Source organism: Erinaceus europaeus, chromosome 7 (genome assembly GCF_950295315.1).
Source record: "Erinaceus europaeus chromosome 7, mEriEur2.1, whole genome shotgun sequence".
In the NCBI taxonomy this organism is placed as follows: domain Eukaryota; kingdom Metazoa; phylum Chordata; class Mammalia; order Eulipotyphla; family Erinaceidae; genus Erinaceus; species Erinaceus europaeus.
The window spans coordinates 111,940,975-111,958,900 of NC_080168.1; the positions used below are offsets into that span (position 1 = coordinate 111,940,975).

Sequence of the window (17,926 nt, forward strand, 5' to 3'; positions counted from 1 at the left end):
GTGGCCTTTGCCTCCATGCTGTGAGTCTTCACTGGGGAGCCCAGGTGCCTCCTTCCCACCTTCCCTCCACAGCCTGTGGATCTCCTGCTTCACTCAGCTCGGCTAACAGCTCCAGAGACTAAAATCCTTTCCAGAGGAAGGTCCTTCAGGAACCCCAGAGGTTACCTGCCCCAGGAGGAACAGTGCTTGTGGGCCGCAGAACTGGCTCTGCTGGCCGTGCTGAGGTGGACACAACACCCAACTCCCAGGGTGCTCTTCCTCCCTTGGCAGTGCTGGCTGTGTGCTTGGGGGTGGGGAGAGGACTTTGCCTCTCTTGAGGCTTATCTCCTAGCATAGCTCACCTTTCAGGCTCTTTCCCCACAGGCTGAAGGTCAGGGAGGAGTCCGGATCATCTCCTTTAGACAAGGAGGCTGGTAGAGTGTGTCTTGGACCTGTCCCCACCCCAGGTTATTAGTATTTGTATGTGACTAATATTCTGAATGGGCTGAAGGATGGCCATGGTGCTGTGGCTCTCCAGCAAGTGTTGGGTGCCAGCCCCTGGAAGGCAGTTTCTCACTGCGCCAACTGAGACTGGGTGCAGGCAAGCGGACCCTTCCTTCTTCAGTGCCAAAGGGATGCCAGATACTGGCACATGAAAAAGGATGTAGTTTTATTTATTTATTTATCTATCTATCTATCTATCTGTTTCCAGGGTTATTGCTGGGGCTCAGTGCCTGCACTAGGAATCCACTGCTCCTGGAGGCCATTTTCTCCCTTTTGTTGCCCTTGTTGTCTATCATTGTTGTTAATAATATTATTGTTGTTGGATAGGACAGAGAGAAATGGAGAGAGGAGGGGAAGACAGAGAGGGGGAGAGAAAGATAGACACATGCAGACCTGCTTCACCGCCTGTGAAGTGACTCCCCTGCAGGGAGCTTGAACCAGGATCCTTACTCTGGTCCTTGCACTTTGCACCACGTGTGCTTAACCCGCTGCGCTACTGCCCAGCCCCCAAGAAGGATCTAGTTTTAAGTCACCCTACCCGCTATTATTTATTATATGTTTAATTTCAGGCAAGTGAACCAAGCTGTTTGGTTGTTCTGTTTGATTTTTTTTCTCTCTCTTTTTTTTGACCAGCTCAGGTTTCAGGTGATGCCTGAGGAAGGAACCTGGAAGGTCCAGGCCTCAGGCATGAAAGTCTTGCATAAACTAGTCATGCTATCTCTCCAGTCCAGACCCAAATCCTTTAAGCCATGTTTCTTTCTCTGAAAAACAGGGCAAAAATTCCTACCTCCCAGGGCGCTTGTAAGCACAAAGTGAAGTCTGGTCAGAGTGCCAGTCAGTCCATGGTAGGAGCACAACACACAGAGTTGCCTTCCCCTTTCAGTAGAGAGTAGTGGGACCAGGGGGTGGTGCACCTGGTTAAGTGCACACAGTGCAAGTACCTGGGTTCAAGCCCCTGGTTCCCCACCTGCAGGGGGAAAGCTTCATGAGTGGTTAAGCAGAGCTGCAGGTATCTCTCTGTCTCTCTCCTCTCCTCCTCCCCTCTCAATTTCTGTACCTATCTAATAATAAATAAATAAATAACATTTTAAAAATTTAATAAAAGGAAATAGTCACAGAGGAAGATGTGCTTTTTTTTTTTTTCCTCCAGGTTTATTGCTGGGGCTTGGTACCTGCACAATGAATCCATTGCTCCTGGAGGCTATTTTTTCCCCGTTTGTTGCCCTTGTTGTTTATCGTTGTTGTTGTTGTTGCTGTCATTGTAATTGGATAAGACAGAGAGAAATGGAGAGAGGACGGGAAGACAGAAAGACAGACACCTGCAGACCTGCCTCACTGTTTGTGAAGTGACCCCCTGCAGGGGGCTCAAACCGGGATCCTTATGCCAGTTCTTGTGCATTGCGCCATGTTTACTTACTGGCTGTGCTACTGCCCGCCCCTGAAAAAGTGCTTTGAGAGTTCCTCTCTGCAGGGTTGCTGATGCAAATTAACTATTAAGCCTTCCTCTCCTCCTGTGTCCAAAGATGTTAGGGTTGGGGTAGGTAGCGTAATGGTTATGCAAAGAGACTCTTGTGCCTGAGGCTCCAAAGTCCCAGGTTCAATCCCTCGCACCACCAGTGCTTTGGTTAAAAAAAAAAAAAAAAAAAGCAAGTGGGACAGCAGCGCAGCGGGTTAAGCGCATGTGGCGCAAAGCACAAGGACTGGTATAAGGATCCCAGTTTGAGCCCCTGACTCCCCACCTGCAGGGGAGTGGCTTCACAAGCGGTGAAGCAGGTCTTCAGGTATCTACCTTTCTCTCCCCCTCTCTGTCTCCCCCTCCTATCTCCATTTCTCTCTGTTCTATCCAACAACAATGACAATAATAACTACAACAATAAAACAAGGGCAACAAAAGGGAATCAATATATATATATATATATATATATATATATATATATATACATATATATATATATATAATTCAATGTTATAGGCCAAGTCACAGCCATGACCTCAGCTTCGCCCTGCCCCAGCCCCCTCCTGGGGGTTGGAGCCTCTGCTGGAGCAGCTTCCTTCCTGCTAAGTGCGGTAGGAAGGCCTGGGTGTGGGCCCAAGTCCAGGAGAACGGCTAGGGCTGGGGCTGGAATGAGACTAGACAGAGAGAGTGTTACAGGCTCTGGAGATGTGAAGATGGACGGACACAATGATGTAGGCCAGAAACCCGCAACACAGCTTTATTGCCACCCCAAGCCAAGGCCCCAGCCCTTCCATGTGCGAGGTGCAGGGGAGAGGAGACACCAGGGCAGGGCGTGATGGTGGGGTGTGAAGCCCCGAGACCACAGCCCCACATCTTCCCACCCAGCCTCAGCCACTGCTCCCGGCAGGTCCACCGCACCCATCGCTGTCAGGAGCCCCCATCCGATCCACGCACCAGCAGGGGCCTCGACGCTGCCCCTGGGAGGAGCGACACTAGGGAGAGAAGGAGAGAGATAAGGATCAGAGATGCGGGTTTGAGGTGTCCAGCAGGAGAGACGGGAGCCCTGCGTCCCACTGTGTGGAAACACCCAAGAGGTACAGATAGTCCTGACTCGCTAAATTGTGCCCATTCTGGGCTGGCAGCCCACCTGGAGAGTGTGACCCCTGTGCCATGCACATGACCCAGGTTCAATCCTCCAGGCTCCCATTACACTAGAGGGAGCTTCGGTGCTATAGTGTCTTTCTCTCTGCTCCTCAGTATGTCTCTCTCTTTCTTTTAAAAATGTTTATTATTTTAATTAATTTTCATGGGAAGAGAGAAGATGAGAAGAGATGAAGAGAGAAAGAGACACCAGGAACACTGCATATTTATGAAGCTTCCTTGCAGGCTTGAACCCAGATCCCTGTGCATGGTAAAGTGTGTATTTAAACAGGTACACCACTGTCCAGCCTGCCTTTGTCTTTCTATCTGAAAAAAAGTGTGCCTGGAGCAGTGAAGCCCCAGTGACAACAAGGAATAAAATAAAATAAAAACAAGTAAATAGTGTTGGGCGGAGGGTAGATTTCATAATGTTAAGCAAAGAGACTCTCATGCCAGAATCTCCAAAATCCAAGGTTCAATCACCTGCACCACCATAAGACAGAGCTGAGCAGTGCTCTGGTAAAATAAAATAAAATAAAATAAAATAAAATAAAATAATTAATTGTGTCTGTTTTTCTAGGCCAAAACAGTATTCTTAACCCAACCCTAACCCCAACCCCAACCCCAACCCCAACCCCAACCCTAACCCCAACCCTAACCCAAATGCTGTTCCAAGGCTTGGAACCTGATTAGAGACAGAGACTCTCATGCCCGATCCCAGACCACCCCCATGCCCATGCCCATCAGAAGCTGTGCAGAGACACGTTTAGGTGAGCCTGGTGCACTCAGGTCAGTGAGCTTCCCCTGGTGGTCTAAGGACCCAGCTGCTGTGTGGAGTTGGCTATTCTTAGGTTGGAGGAATCCTAAAGGCAAGAAGAGGCTCTCTCTCTCTCTCTCTCTCTCTCTCTCTCTCTCACACACACACACACACACACACACATACAGACACAGTTTTTTTTTCCACCAGAGCTTTACTGGGGCATCAGCACAATCCCAACACTCCCAGTAGACTCTCTCTCTCTCTCTCTCTTTCTTTCTTTCTTTCTTTTTTTTTCTTTCTAGACAGAAGGCAAGAGATGAAGAGGGAGAAAGAGAAGTTACACCACAGCACTGCTCCACTGCCCATGAAGTTCTCCTTTGTGTATTGTTCCCATGTGACTCAGAGACTTGATCCCATGTCCTCGAACAGGGCAAAGTGTTCACTTCACCCAGCGAACTATCTCGGAGCCCCAAGGGCAATGTGTTATCTTATGCAGCTTTGTAAGCACCCTTCACCTTCCCAACCCCTTACTGGAGCCCTGCACCAGATGGAGCAAGAGGAGAAAAGGGGCCCCACCTGTCGCTTCCGGTAGAAGCCCTGATGGTCACAGTTGGGCACATAGAGGGTGTGAGACCCTCGGTAGACCTGGGTCTGGAGCTGCTGCAGCACTGAATCCAGGTGTTTGCGGCATGGACCCTGCAGGGAGGGGAGCAGGCGGCTCAGGATGGTTCGGAGGGCTTCCACCTTGCTGTAGGGCACAGACTGCTGGCACCCACCCACATCTGGAGCCACTTCCCAGCCCATGGGAGAAGGCTCTGATGAAGGGTCTCCAGGGTGCCCCACCCCTCCTGCTCTGTGGAGCTCCAAACATACCATCTCTGCATCTGGAACTCCCCCAGAACTGGGCCGGGTGAGAGTGGCAGAGACCCCTGGGTTCCTCTGTGGGTCTCTGCGGTTCCCGTCCTGTGGGCGAGTGGCCCCTGGTCGGGGTCTGCTCTCCTTAGGAGTGTCTCCTGCAGCTACAGGGGTGTGTAGAGGGGTGCAGAGGAGGGGGAGAAAGTTGTCAGAGATCAGAGAAGGGGGTATACCTGACCCCACTGTTACCTTCTCTTGGTCTCAGCTCCTTTCTCTGACTAGTGGTTATATTTCCTTCTCTGAAAAGTGTATAATACATTATTGTAATCATTCTTGAAACTATCCCCAAGCTAGTTTTAGGATATATAAGGGAGAAACATTTTGGAAAACATTAGGAGACCTTGAACTGGATGGGGGGGGGGGGGGGAGCTGACTGGAGGGCTGTTCCAGTAGCGGCCAGCAGGGGGCGCGCCAAGCCAGGGAGCCGGTGCAGAACAGTCACACAGAAGTGGGAGGGGGTCAGCAGGGACCCAAGTGGAATGTGTGCCCCTGCTGTGACCCTACTGTGACTCAGCCTACCCCTCCCAGACCTGAGCCTCAGCCCTCACTCTCCTAGTCCCCAATGGCCCCCAGAGCGTGTGGGATTCGGCCCGTAACCAGGATGGGCAGGGAGGAGGTTGCTAAGGTACTGGGAGCCAGGGGCTTCCAGCTGTTGAGCAGTAGTTTCCCCTGTGGAGCATGGGGGTGGAAGGGCTGGGAGAGCTCAGAACTGGGAGGGGGCGGGTGAGGAAACCAGTCCAAGTGAGGAAAAGGCAAGGAAGAGAGAGAGAGAGAATCTTGGAATTAGCCCCAGCTTATACAATTGGACCTTGTGTAGGGACCCTTGTTCCCTCTCCAAGCCCTCTAAGCACAGACCCCCAAGCATTAAACCTAGGTCTTAGCGCCCATCTGATCACTATTTACAGCCCAAAAGCCATTTCCCTGTAGTCCAGAGGCTGAGTTTTCTTCCTTCACACTCCTCGGACCTTCCCCTCATTGCCTTCAGTGACCCTCCTCTGACCCACAAAGACCACCCCTTCTGGTAGAACCCCTGGAAGCCTGGACCTAGGCATTTGGGACTGGAAGAATTTCCAAATTAATTTGCCATCCCTGTCCATGGAAGAAGCCAAGAGTTTGAATGCCTCTAGGGTGGGAGCTGCCCGCATTTCCTGCCCTCCCCAACTCCCTGCTGGCCCCCCAGCTTATGAACTCTGACTCACTTCTGTCCCCCCACCCAGTGACTCAGCCTCCTATTCTACTCCCGGCAGGGTGGAGTGGGGGTGGCTGGAGGGTAAAGACCCTGACTTGACAAGGCTTTTCTTCTCCCACATCTGTCAGGAACCTCCCCGGGGTCCTCGGGATCTGCCTCTTGACCACGTCTAGGATGAAACAGCTGCACGTGGGGTGTCTTCTGCTCTACACCCCGAGGTCAGGAGCTTTGAAAGCCCTGGCCTTAGAGAGGGACGGCTCAGACTGCAGGATCTGGGAGATGGTGTGGGTGGAGGGGGGTGTGGGGGGGTGTTCCCGCTCTCCTTTCTCCAGGTGGAAGCTGGAAACATCTGGGGTCCTTTCTCCCGCTTGGAAGCGGGGTGGGGAGGGGTGTCTGCTGCTAAAGGGAGTGGATCGCTGGGGCATAACCTCCGGTATCACTACCCCGTCTATCCCCTGGAGAGAAAATCGAGGGGACAAAAACGAAAATTGAGAACTCCCTGGCTTAGCACCACCCCTCCCCCGTGTTCACACCCCCCCCCCCGCGGCCTTTCAGAGGCTCCTCGCGCTTGTCTCTGCACCCCCACCCCGGGCTGCCCACCAGGCTTGGGAGAAGGAGGCGCCTGGGACCCACCCCGGGCCCGGGAGCTGGGCGCCGACTCACCCGAGGGCGCGCGCGCACGGCGACAGCGACCCCGGCCCTGCAGCAGCGCCTGCAGGGGCAGCTCGTCCTCGGGGGGCCGGCACTGAAGTCCTGGGGCGCACTGAGCCAAGTAGACCCCGCAGGGCTGCCCCTCCTTCCTGAGACAGCCCCCAGCTTCCGCACAGCCCTCCTCCGGAGGCCCCCCATTCCGCTCCTGCAGGCAGCCCCCTGGGCACTCGGCCGCCGCTCCCTGGCCGCAGCCGGTGCACCGTGCAGAGGTGCCCCCCGGGCGGGCGGCGAGCAGCAGCGAGAGCAGCAGCAGCAGCAGCGGCGGAGTCATGGTCCGCACTCGCCCCGTCCACTCCGCCGAGAGCCGTCGGCGCAGCTGCCGCTCGCCCGCCCCTCGGCTTTAAGTAGCCGCCGGTCAGGGGCTGGGCTCTTGGAGAGCCAGGTGGAGGGGGGCTGGGGTGGGGAGGAAGATGCGGCATTAGCTAAACTGGGTGGGACTGCAGAGTCCCCCCACCAAAAAAAAAAAAAAAAAACCTGGGTCCTCCCCATTTTTCTCTCTTCCCCCCTCCCTTTCCAGTGTCTGTTTCCCAAATTGCTCTGATTTTTTTTTTTCTTGCTTTGTTCCCGGGAACCTCGCCCAGAATCTGGGAGCTGGCTGGCCGCTGGAGGAGGCACCGCAGGGTGGGGAGGGTGGGGAGGAGGGGAACCCAGGAGTGGCAAAGAAGGGGGGAAGCTTCCAGTACTGTTCTCCTGTGTAGGTGGGGGGTTAGGGGGTGAGCTGAATTCGGGGCCCTGTAGGGAGTGGGCAAATGAGGGTCTAGTCATCAGCCAGAAGGATGGGGACAGTCCTGTTAAGCTTGTGGGCCAATAAAGAGAGAAAGAGAGAGAGAGAGAGATCCCAGGTGGTGGTGGATAAGGCTGGCTTGGGGCACCAAGCACTGGTGGGATAGACCAGGGAGAGGGGAAGGAAGCGTGAAGCGGGAAGCGGGAAGCGGAGCCCCTAATTCTGTGGGGCAAGATGAGAACTAGCTGGACACTGGGAAGCAGGGCCCAGGTGACATTGTGGGGAAGGAATGATAAAAGTCAGAGGAATCCAGGGTCGGGGTGGTAGCATAATGGCCATGCAAAAAGACTTTCATGATTGAGGATCCAGGTCATGGGTTCAATCCCCAGCACTACCAGAAACCAGAGCTGAGCAGTGTTCTGGGAAAAAACAAGACAGACCAACAAAGAAACCCATACTCTGTGCTCTTGAAGTCATCCCTGTCTCTCACTGAGGTCAGCTCACGCATCCATCCCACCATTCCATGTCTTTTCTGGAATCTGCACCCCACTTGCGCCCAACCCCACTTCCTGTTGTCCACTAGGGTCCCACCAGGCTGGGGGACACTGGAAGGTGATTGGTCTGGGAGCCGCTGTGGTTACACTTCCCAGGCAGAGGCCAGCCCCAGTCCCTGCCAAGCTCTCCAGTCCCCTGCCTTCCTAGAGGGAGGAGAGTAACTGGAGAGTAACCGCAGCCCACAACATCCCCCTCCACGCCAGCCCCCAAGTCTGTGTTATGCAACAAGGTCCATCTCATTTTTTCCTAAAACAAGGGCTCAGGCCAATGACTAAGTTTAAATTCTAAGTCTCTAAGCAAGAATGTCAGCAAGGAATTTTTACACTTTTAGCTAAATATAAAAGTAAAAGAATCTCTATCCTCAAACTGCCCCCCTCCCACCCTTTGGACAAGCATGTGGGGAACACTGTTTCCCAGTAGCCCAAGCAGAATGAACAGGCAGGGGGTACTCTCCCCCACCCCTCCACCATCAGAAGCTCTGTGACCTCCTGGCCCACGTTCTGACCCGAGGGTGGAGAGCCCTGTTCCTGTCCCCAAACCCTCAGCACTGTTGATTTTGTCCTGTGTATGGTTCCTGTGAGGACTTTTGTCCTGAACTCCAGCAGGTCCTATGAAAAGGTGGGATGGGGGCTGGGAAGACAGGTTATGCAGAAAGACTTCCATTCTTAAACCTGATCCCAGGTTCAGACCCTAGCACCACCATAAGCCAGAGCTGAATAGCGCTCTGGATAAAAAAAAACAAAATAGGGAGTCGGGCTGTAGTGCAGTGGGTTAAGCGCAGGTGGCGCAAAGCACAAGGACCGGCATAAGGATCCCGGTTCGAGCCCCTGGCTCCCCACCTGCAGGGGAGTCGCTTCACAGTGGTGAAGCAGGTCTGCAGGTGTCTATCTTTCTCTCCTCCTCTCTGTCTTCCCCTCCTCTCTCCATTTCTCTCTGTCCTATCCAACAACGACAACAACAATAATAACCACAACAATAAAACAACAAGGGCAACAAAAGGGAATAAATAAATAAAATAAAAAAACAAACAAACAAAAAACAAAACAAAATAGGGAGTCGGGCGGTAGCACAGCGGGTTAAGCGCAGGTGGCGCTAAGCACAAGGACCAGTGTAAGGATCCCGGTTCGAGCCCCCGGCTCCCCACCTGCACGGGAATCGCTTCACAAGCGGTGAAACAGGACTGCAGGTGTCTATCTTTCTCTCCCCTTCTTTGTCTTCCCCTCCTCTCTCCATTTCTCTCTGTCCTATCCAACAACAATGAGATCAACAACAACTACAACAATAAAACAACAAGGGCAACAAAAGGGAATAAAAAAAGATAAAAAACAACAACAACAACAAAAAAACCCAAAATAATTTGGGTTAAAAAAAAAGTTTGTTGGGCTGGCGAGATAGCATAATGATTAAGCAAACAGACTCTCATGCTTGAGACTCTAAAGTTCCAGGTTCAATCCCCTGCACCACCATAAGCCAGAGCTGAGCAGTGCTCTGGTGTTTCTATCTCTCTCTCTGCACCTCTCTCTCAAAAAAAAAAAAAAAAAAAAAAAAAGTTTGGGGAGTCGGGCGGTAGCACAGCAGGTTAAGAGCATGTGGCACGAAGCGCAAGGACCAGTGGAAGGATTCCAGTTCCAGCCCCCGGCTCCCCACCTGCAGGGGAGTCGCTTCACAAGCAGTGAAGCAGGTCTGCAGGTGTCTGTCTTTCTCCCTCTCTGTCTTCTCCTCCTCTCTCCATTTCTCTCTGTCCTATCCGACAACGATATCAATAACCACAGTAATAAACTACAACAATAAAACAACAATTGTGGTCCGGGAGGTGGCGCAGTGATAAAGCTTTGGACTCTCAAGCATGAGGTCCCAAGTTCGATCCCCGGCAGCACATGTGCCAGAGTGATGTCTGGTTCTTTCTCTCTCCTCCTATCTTTCTCATAAATAAATAAAATCTTTAAAAAAAAAACAAAAAAAACAAGGGCAACAAAAGGAAATAAATAAATAAATAAATATGTATTTTTACAAAAAGTTTAACCAAATTACAAAAATATGAAATAACACTGAAGAAGAGGACTAGGGGGACACTGGTGGCAACCTGGTACTTGGGAATGCTTTGAGTGAGTAAGACCAAAAGTAACTATGTGTAAGTATGGTAGTCTAGTTAGTGAAGCTTGAACAAAGGGCCTTGGGCATGGTGAGGCCTGTGGCTTTACCACAGGTGAGCTACCTCCTCCTGCCTCCCCCCTTTAACTGTGCAGCTTTTCCTACGTGTCTTTATTCCTCCTTTGAAGGTTATATTGTAGAAAAGCCTCAAATTCTGCTGGCCTGTCCCAATTATTATTTATTTATTAGTGATTTAATGATGAGTAACAAGACTGTACGATAACAGGGGTACAATTCCACACAGTTCCCACCACCAGAGCTCCATGTCCCATTTCCTTCATTGGAAATTTCTCTATTTATCCCTCTGGGAATATGGACCAAAATTCTTTATGGAGTGCAGAAGGTGAAAGGTTTGGCTTCTGCAATTGCTTCTCCACTGGACATATATGTTGGCAGGTTGATCCATCCCCCCAGCCCATTCTTATGTTTTGTTTTGTTTTCTTTTCTTTTTGCCTCCAGGGTTATCTCTGGGGCTCGGTGCCTATACTACGAATCCACTGCTCCTGGAGGCCGTTCTCTCCCCTCCCCTCATTTTGTTGTCATTATTTTTTAAAAAAATATTTATTTATTTTCCCATTTGTTGCCCTTGTTGTTTTATTGTTGTAGTTACTGATGTTGTCATTGTTGGATAGAACAGAGAGAAATGGAGAGGAGGGGAAGACAGAGGGGGAGAGAAAGATAGACACCTGCAGACCTGCTTCACCGCCCGTGAAGTGACCCCCTTTCGGGTGGGGAGCCAGGGTCTAACCGGGATCCTCATGCAGGTCCTTGCGTTTAACCGCCTGACTCCCTCCATTCTAATTTTTTAAGATTTAATTTTTTTTATAAATGCACACTTTAATAAGTATGAAGTACATAAACAATTAGGTAAACTTGTGGATGAGCTGACCAAGATACATAAATTAGGAGGTACAAGTGTCCTTCTAAATGTCCTATATTTTCTTTTTACAGAGTATTTATTAAAGTTGCTTAATGTACAATTTGTCATTTTGGAAGTCCTTTATGATAGACTGTTCTTTTGTCTGATGACAAACAGCAGCCACGATGTCACTGATTATTCTGGGCCTCCACGTTGGATATAATCCATTTCTTGTTGAGACACAAGTTTCCTTCTGTATTTCTGAACTAATGTTTTTAGTATTTCTGCCGTGTCTGGTGGGCCCTGATGCATCAACCAGTCACATGTTTTACTTCCCTTAGATGCTGTGAAATTGAAGAGTGAGATGGCAGTCCTGCTGCTCCCAAAGTTCTGACACGTTGGGTTTAGGATTGTCTCTTCTGTCAGGAAACCTTATTCATGGAGTATGTGGCTTGACTACCTGAACGACCCTGCTGGCAGACGCCATCTTGCTGCCCATCATGACCTGCCCTCCCCCCCAAGAAGGGGCAGCTTCCGGCATGCACAAGTGCAGCAGTGATAACCAAGATTTAATTTTTTAATTAATTTTTTCTATTTACTTAATTGAAATCGAGAGGGAAGGGGTAGAGAGGAAGAAATAGAGATACCTGCAACACTACTTTGAAGCTTGCAAAGCTTTCTCCCTGCAGATGGAGATCAGGGGCTTGAACCTGGCTCCTTGAACATTATAACCTGCACTCAACCAGGTAGGCCACCACCGAGCCCCTAGCCTGTCCCATTTACCACTTCCTTCTCAAGCTTCCTCTCCTCCCCTCCCACGACACCACTACCGTCCTATGGTTTCCCCGGTAGTCTAAGCTGGGCACCTCCTCAGCAGTGGGGCCACCATGACAGTGCAGAGTGCTTGGGTCAGTGCTAGGGTCTGGCTAAGGGGGCTCCTACAGACAGAGACAGACGTGAGCAGGGCAGAGGGAGCTGCTCAGGGTCGAGTGTGGGCCCCGGTAAGACCCCTGCTTTAGAGAAGAGCTTGCTGGCAGCTTCTGCCAGGGCTGTGAAAAGGTGAAATAGCTTGGGCTGCTACTTGGGCTTTTCCATCCATAAATCAATTCTGCGGGTACTTCCTCCCCTTGCACATTCCATCCTGCTCTGCACCCCTCGCACTGCCGGTTCTCCAAGGCTTATGCCCACCTGCTTGAATCTGTAGAAAGATAAGTGGTGGCACAGTCACAGACAGAAAGGCCCAAAGAGAATGCTGGGTGACCACGTCATGACAAGTCTGGTAACTTACTGGGTTAAGTTGGGGTAACCCCAGTCTGTCCCCAACCCATTTCTTGCCATCTGCTTCATACACAGCCTTCCACTGGGTCCTGATGGTGTGACTCTCTCCTCCTCAAAGACCGTCTCACCCACTGAACCTGAGTACCCCTGCCCTGATATAGGGCCCTGTGGACAGTGGCCCCGGAAGTACACTCTGATTTGGCCAGCTGGTCAGATGGACTCCCCCACAGCCCCCTGGCTGTTTCTCATCTGTGGGTCTGAGCTGGACTAAGGGGAAGTGAGGTGAGGCAGGACTGGGGCCACAGTTACCTCAAGGGGCAGGGTCCTCCTCTGCTGTGCTCACCCTATGGGACTGAGCCCCAGCACTCAACATGGGCGGGGCTACAGCACAGGAGGCAACATTAGTGCTCTGATGCCTCTGTCTGTCTGTCTGAATAAAGAGCAGTGAAATCATGTACGAACAAGGCCCTGGGTCCAAAAAACAAATAAATAGATAGATGATAGATAGGTAGGTAGGTAGATGGGCTGGGTGGTGTTGTACCCAGCTGAGTACACATGTAGTAATATGTAAGGACCTCAATTCAAGCCCCCATTCCCACCTGCAGGGGGAAGCTTCATGAGCAGTGAAGGAGTTCTACAGGCCTCTCTCTTTCTCTCTTTTAAAGATTTTATGTATTTATTCATGAGAAAGATAAGAGGAGGAGAGAGAAAGAACCAGGCATCACTCTGGCACACGTGCTACCAGGGATTGAACTCTGGACCTCATGCTTGAGAGTCCAGTGCTTTATCTATTGTGCTGCCTCCTGGACCACTTTCCCTCCCTCTCTACCTCCCCCTTCCCTGGCAAATTCTGTCTGTTTTTATCCAATAAAGAAATAAAATTCTATGGTCCGGGAGGTAGTACAGTGATAAAGCTTTGGATTCTCAAGCATGAGGTCCCAAGTTCAATCTCTGGCAGCACACGTGCCAGAGTGATGTCTGGTTCTTTCTCTATCCTATATTTCTCATAAATAAATACAATCTTAGGCCAGGTTGTGGCACACCTCGTTGAGTGCACGTATTACAATGCACAAGGACCCAGGTTTGAGCCCTCGATCCCCATCTGCAGGGGGGAAAGCTTTGTGAGTGGTGAAGCAGTGCTGCAGGTGTCTCTCTCCCACTCTATTACCCTCTTGATTTCTGGCTGTCTCTATCCAATAAATAAAGATAATAAGAAAATAAAAAAATTAAAAAAATATATATACAATTTAAAAAATTTTAACACCTGGTTAAGTGCACACATTACAGCGTGCAAAGACCTGGGTTCAAGTCCCTGGTCCCCACCTGTAGTGAGAAAACTTCACTAGTGGTGAAGTAGGGCTGCAGGTGTCTTCTCTGTCTCTTTCCCTCTCTTTTTCCCTTTCCCCTTTCAATTTCTCTATGTCTATCCAATAATACATATACAAAATATTTTTAAAAATATTTTATTTTTATGTGAGCATATTTTTTAATTTTTATATTACAGAATTACATGTTGATAGGTGTTTGAATTCCCACCATTCCCACAACCAGAGTTCTGGATTTTCACTCCCCCCACTGCAATCCACCACAGTTGCCCTGAAGTTGTAGACATGGGCCAGTCATCTTCTCTACAACTATCTGTCCACATTCATACATAGTTGCCCCTTCTTTTTCTGATTCAATCCTCTCTTCCCCTCTAAGCCACTCAACATGCTAGCTACCTCCATATGTCCCTCTCCTTTTCCTTCTCTTTATTTTATTTATATTTTATTTATTTGTTTATTTTTCCCATTTGTTGCCCTTGGCTTTTTTTGTTTGTTTGTTTGTTTTTACTGTTGTTGTAGTTATTATTGTTGTTGTCATCGTTGTTAGATAGGACAGAGAGAAATGGAGAGAGGAAGGGGAGAGAAAGATAGACACCTGCAGACCTGCTTCACCACCTGTGAATTAACTCCCCTGCAGGTGGGTAGCTGGGGGCTCCAACCGGGATCCTTATGCCGGTCCTTGCGCTTGGCGCCACCTGTGCTTAACCGGTTGCGCCACCGCCCAACTCCCTCTTTATTTTATTTTTACCAGCACACTGTTCAGTTCTGTCTTAAGGTGGTTAGACTCAGGGTGGGTGTTTAAACCTGGGACCTTGGAGCCTTAGGCTTTATGGGATCTGGAACCATTATGCTATCTCCCTGGGCCTCAAAACTGAAGTGTTATTATGCAGTATAAATAAGGTATAGACACGGCTGGGGAGGCAGTATAACGGTTCTGCAAAAGACTTTCATGCCTGAGGCTCTGGGGGCTCAGGTTTAATCCCCAGCACCACCATAAACTAGACTTGAGCAGTGGTATTTCTCTCTGTGTTTCTCTATATATCTCTCTGATTAAAATAAAATAAACTTTTTTTTTTAACCAGACCACTGCTCAGCTCTGGCTTATGGCGGTGTGGGATATTGAACCTGGGACTTGAGAGCCTCAGGCATGAAAGTCTCTTTGCATAACCATTATGCTATACCCCCACCCAAAATAAACATTTTTTTTTTTTAAGGTGTAAGCAACATGGCGTAAAAATGCAGAGAAAGGGAAAACACTACTTGGAAAAGAGAGATTGAGTGATGGGAAGAAAATGAGGAGGGGGGCAGAATTCTTTCCAGAATGACAATCAGGAAACACCCCTCCATCATGGCCCGGCCTCACTTCCCTTGAAGTGCCATCTACCTGAGCGGCATCACCCTGGCTCCGACCAGCGTGACACGCCGTGCTGCCGCTATTTGCACCTGAAGCCCTTTCCTCCAGGAATGGCCGGTCCTTCCCAGAACCCAGGGTGACGTGAAGCGGAGCAGGGGAGAATACGAAGCAGAGGGTGACAGCTCAGTGCGGCCCCCGCCCTCTCTGGGACATTCACCCAAGTGACTGCTAAGTGGCTCATAAGCGCGCTCCTCTCAAGCTCTCAGCATCACAGTTGGCCCCGAGGGTCCACTCCGCAGGATTCGCAGGATTCGGGTGTGCGGAGCCGCGTCACCTCCCGGCCCGCCCGGTCCCGCGCAGGAGCCGCCCCTTGACGGCGCTGTCAGCAGCGGCCGCGCCGCCACGTTGCCGCTTCCCACCCAGCCGGCTCCCGGCTCCGGGCTCCCCAGACCCGACCCTGCGCTAAGGTACCGGGTCTACCGGGACGCGCCCCGGCCCAGCCTGAGTCCTCCTATAGGCTGCGGGCGATGCCCGTCATCCCCGGCCACTGAGGATTGGTGAGGGCGGGTGGAGGGGGCGGGCTGTTGCGGAAACGTAGAAGGGCGGGGACCCGGATGTGTGTGGTGGCGGCGACCGAAGAGCTCGTGTGCGGAGCTGAGAGGCCTATGGATGAGGAGGACGCGGCGGCCCCGGTAGGCGGGGATCGGGGGCGGGGTCCCGGAGGCCCGAGGTCTCCCCGGAGCCTGAGGCGCGGGCGGGGGTCCTGGGCGGGGGCTCGGGTCGGGGGCGGGGTTTGTGCTCCGGTCACTGCCCTTCCTCCCTGGGGACCCCGGTGTCCGCCGGGGGTCTGGGCGTGGCCGCAGGGGGCCCCGGGGTCTGGGTGGGCGGCCGCCCCTGCGTCTGGACGCCCCATCTCGCCGGGTCCATCCTGGAGGAGAGCCCGGGAGGCTGGGCCACGTGCCGGCCGCGAGGGTGCGATTGGTGCCAGAGGTTCGAACCCAGGCTGGCTCAGCACCTACTGTGTGCAGAGCGCCACCAGGCCTGGAGGGCACCCAGCGCTGGGCATTTGGGAGTGGCTAGGGAAAGCACCTAACCATGTCACTTTCAGCTGCCTGGAAAAAATCACCCATCCGTCGGTCCATCTATCCATCCCTCCGTCGGTCCATCCCTCCATCCCTCCGTCCATCAGCCCCCAGTCATTCTCGCCATGTTCTTTGCTGCCACTTCAGAGGACGCCTTTCCCACCTGGGCTACTCCGCACCCCTCCGCCTCATTAATTGCTCTTTGCTTCTGCTCTTGTGCCTCTTAGCAGCCCAAGTGGTGCTTTTTGTCACGGTTGTCACCGTGGCTTCATGGCTCCGAATCATCTTTTTTTCAGATGGGAGAGAGAGGGAAAGAGAGATACCACAGCACTGACACTCTCCAGGGGTTATTCCAGTTGGAATAAAATCCAAATTCCTGAGCCAGGTAATGTGCATGTGCGTGAAGCCCAGGGTTTGAGGCTTGGCACCAGATGGTGGCACCTTGAAAAGCTCCAAGAGAGCATCACGCATGGTTGGCAGCATTATCTAAGGATATAGATCAACAAAAAAAATCACAATGAACTTTTTTTTTTGGTTGTTTTGTTTGTTTGGACAGAGCATGAGAGATAGACAGGAAGGAGAGACACCTGCAGTGCTGCTGTACCGTTCAGGCAGCCCGGCTGCATGAGTCACTTGGTGCACCCTCCATTCAAAACCCACACCCAGCATCCAGCCTTCTTTCCATCATGGTTTGTAGGGTCTTCACCTGATCCCTGCCTTCCCGCACCCTTCCTTTCCTACATCCTCCCTCACATTCCCTATACACCAGCTGCCCTAACCTTCTACTTCTCCACCATACTGGCTCCTTTTCCTCCCAGGACCTGCATCTTGGCTCACCTCTGCCTGGAATGCTCTTTCTTGGGGCCCATCACAAACCTACCTCCTCATCTCAACTCAGACCATACCTTCTCAGAGTTTTTCTCTGTCCACCAGAATTTTTTTTTTTTTTGCCTCCAGGATTATTGCTGGAGCTTGGTGCTGGCACTATGGCACTATGAATCCATTGTCACTGGTGACCATTTCTCTCTGTTTTATTGGCTAGAACAGAGAGGGAAGAGGAGATAGCAAGGGAGAGAGAAAGATGGACACCTGTAGACCTGTTTCACCACTTGTGAAGCAGGTGGGGAGTAGGGCTTGAACCTGACCTTCGTTCAGGTCTTTTACTTTGTATTGTGTGTGCCACCAACACCTGGCCCCTCTATCCACCAGATTCAAAGTATTCTTCAAATAGAGTTGTCGTCCTTTTAAAGAGAATATATATGTAGTTTATTGATTTATTTTTATTTCTTTTTAAAGATTTTGTTTATTTATTAATGAGAAAGATAGGAGGAGAGAGAAAGAACCAGACATCACTCCGTCACATGTGCTGCCAGGGGTTGAACTCAGGACCTCATGCTTGAGAGTCCAGTGCTTTATCCACTGCGCCACCTCCCAGACCACAGTTTATTTTTAATGAGGTGGTAGGGGTAGGGGGTTGGGGGGGTAGGGGTGGAGACACCAGAGCACTGCTCAGCTCTGGCTTATGGTGATTGAACCTGGGAGCTCAGAGCTCAGGCATTAAAGTATTTTGCATAGCCAATATGCTGTCTTGCCAGCTCCTTTATTATTTATTTATTTATTCCCTTTTGTTGCCCTTGTTGTTTTATTGTTGTTGTTATTGATGTGGTTGTTGTTAGATAGGACAGAGAGAAATGGAGATAGGAGGGGAAGACAGAGAAGGGGAGAGAAAGACAGACACCTGTAGACCTGCTTCACTGCCTGTGAAGTGACTCCCCTGCAGGTGGGGAGCCGGGGGTTTGAACCGGGATCCTTATGCCGGTCCTTGGGCTTTGTGCTTAACCCACTGTGCTACCACCCGACTCCCAGCTCCTTTATTTTTATTTATCTTTATTTATGCTCTCTGGGGATAATAATAACAAGTAATTCAGCCTCTCCTGATTGACC

At 51.1% G+C, this 17,926-nt stretch overlaps 2 protein-coding genes and 1 pseudogene across 6 annotated transcripts in view; 1 reads left to right on the plus strand and 2 right to left on the minus strand.

Moving 5' to 3' along the window:
* Positions 1-2,671: 2,671 nt before the first annotated feature.
* Positions 2,672-7,024, minus strand: IGFBP6 (insulin like growth factor binding protein 6). 2 transcript variants are annotated; one of them, XM_060195301.1, is made up of 4 exons: positions 6,577-7,024; positions 4,713-4,858; positions 4,416-4,535; positions 2,672-2,931 (listed from the first exon to the last, which is right to left on the minus strand). In XM_060195301.1, the coding sequence occupies exons 1-4, from the start codon at positions 6,923-6,925 to the stop codon at positions 2,827-2,829; spliced, it is 720 nt and encodes a 239-aa protein (XP_060051284.1). In that variant the 5' UTR covers positions 6,926-7,024; the 3' UTR covers positions 2,672-2,826. The 2 variants fall into 2 exon arrangements, with proteins under 2 accessions (XP_060051284.1, XP_007518372.2); XM_007518310.3 differs by having other exon boundaries at positions 6,607-7,002.
* Positions 6,069-17,926, plus strand: part of SPRYD3 (SPRY domain containing 3) — a 37,294-nt gene continuing 25,436 nt past the window's right edge. The window contains exon 1 of one of the 4 annotated variants that reach the window (XM_060195298.1): positions 6,069-6,161. In XM_060195298.1, coding sequence (XP_060051281.1) covers positions 6,118-6,161 — 44 coding nt within the window. In that variant the 5' untranslated portion in view covers positions 6,069-6,117. Of the gene's footprint in view, positions 6,162-15,444; positions 15,593-16,291; positions 16,368-17,926 lie in introns of those variants that run through there. The other 3 variants (XM_007518197.3, XM_060195299.1, XM_060195300.1) reach the window with 3 other exon arrangements.
* LOC132539508 (alpha-ketoglutarate dehydrogenase component 4-like) lies at positions 10,818-11,727 on the minus strand (annotated as a pseudogene).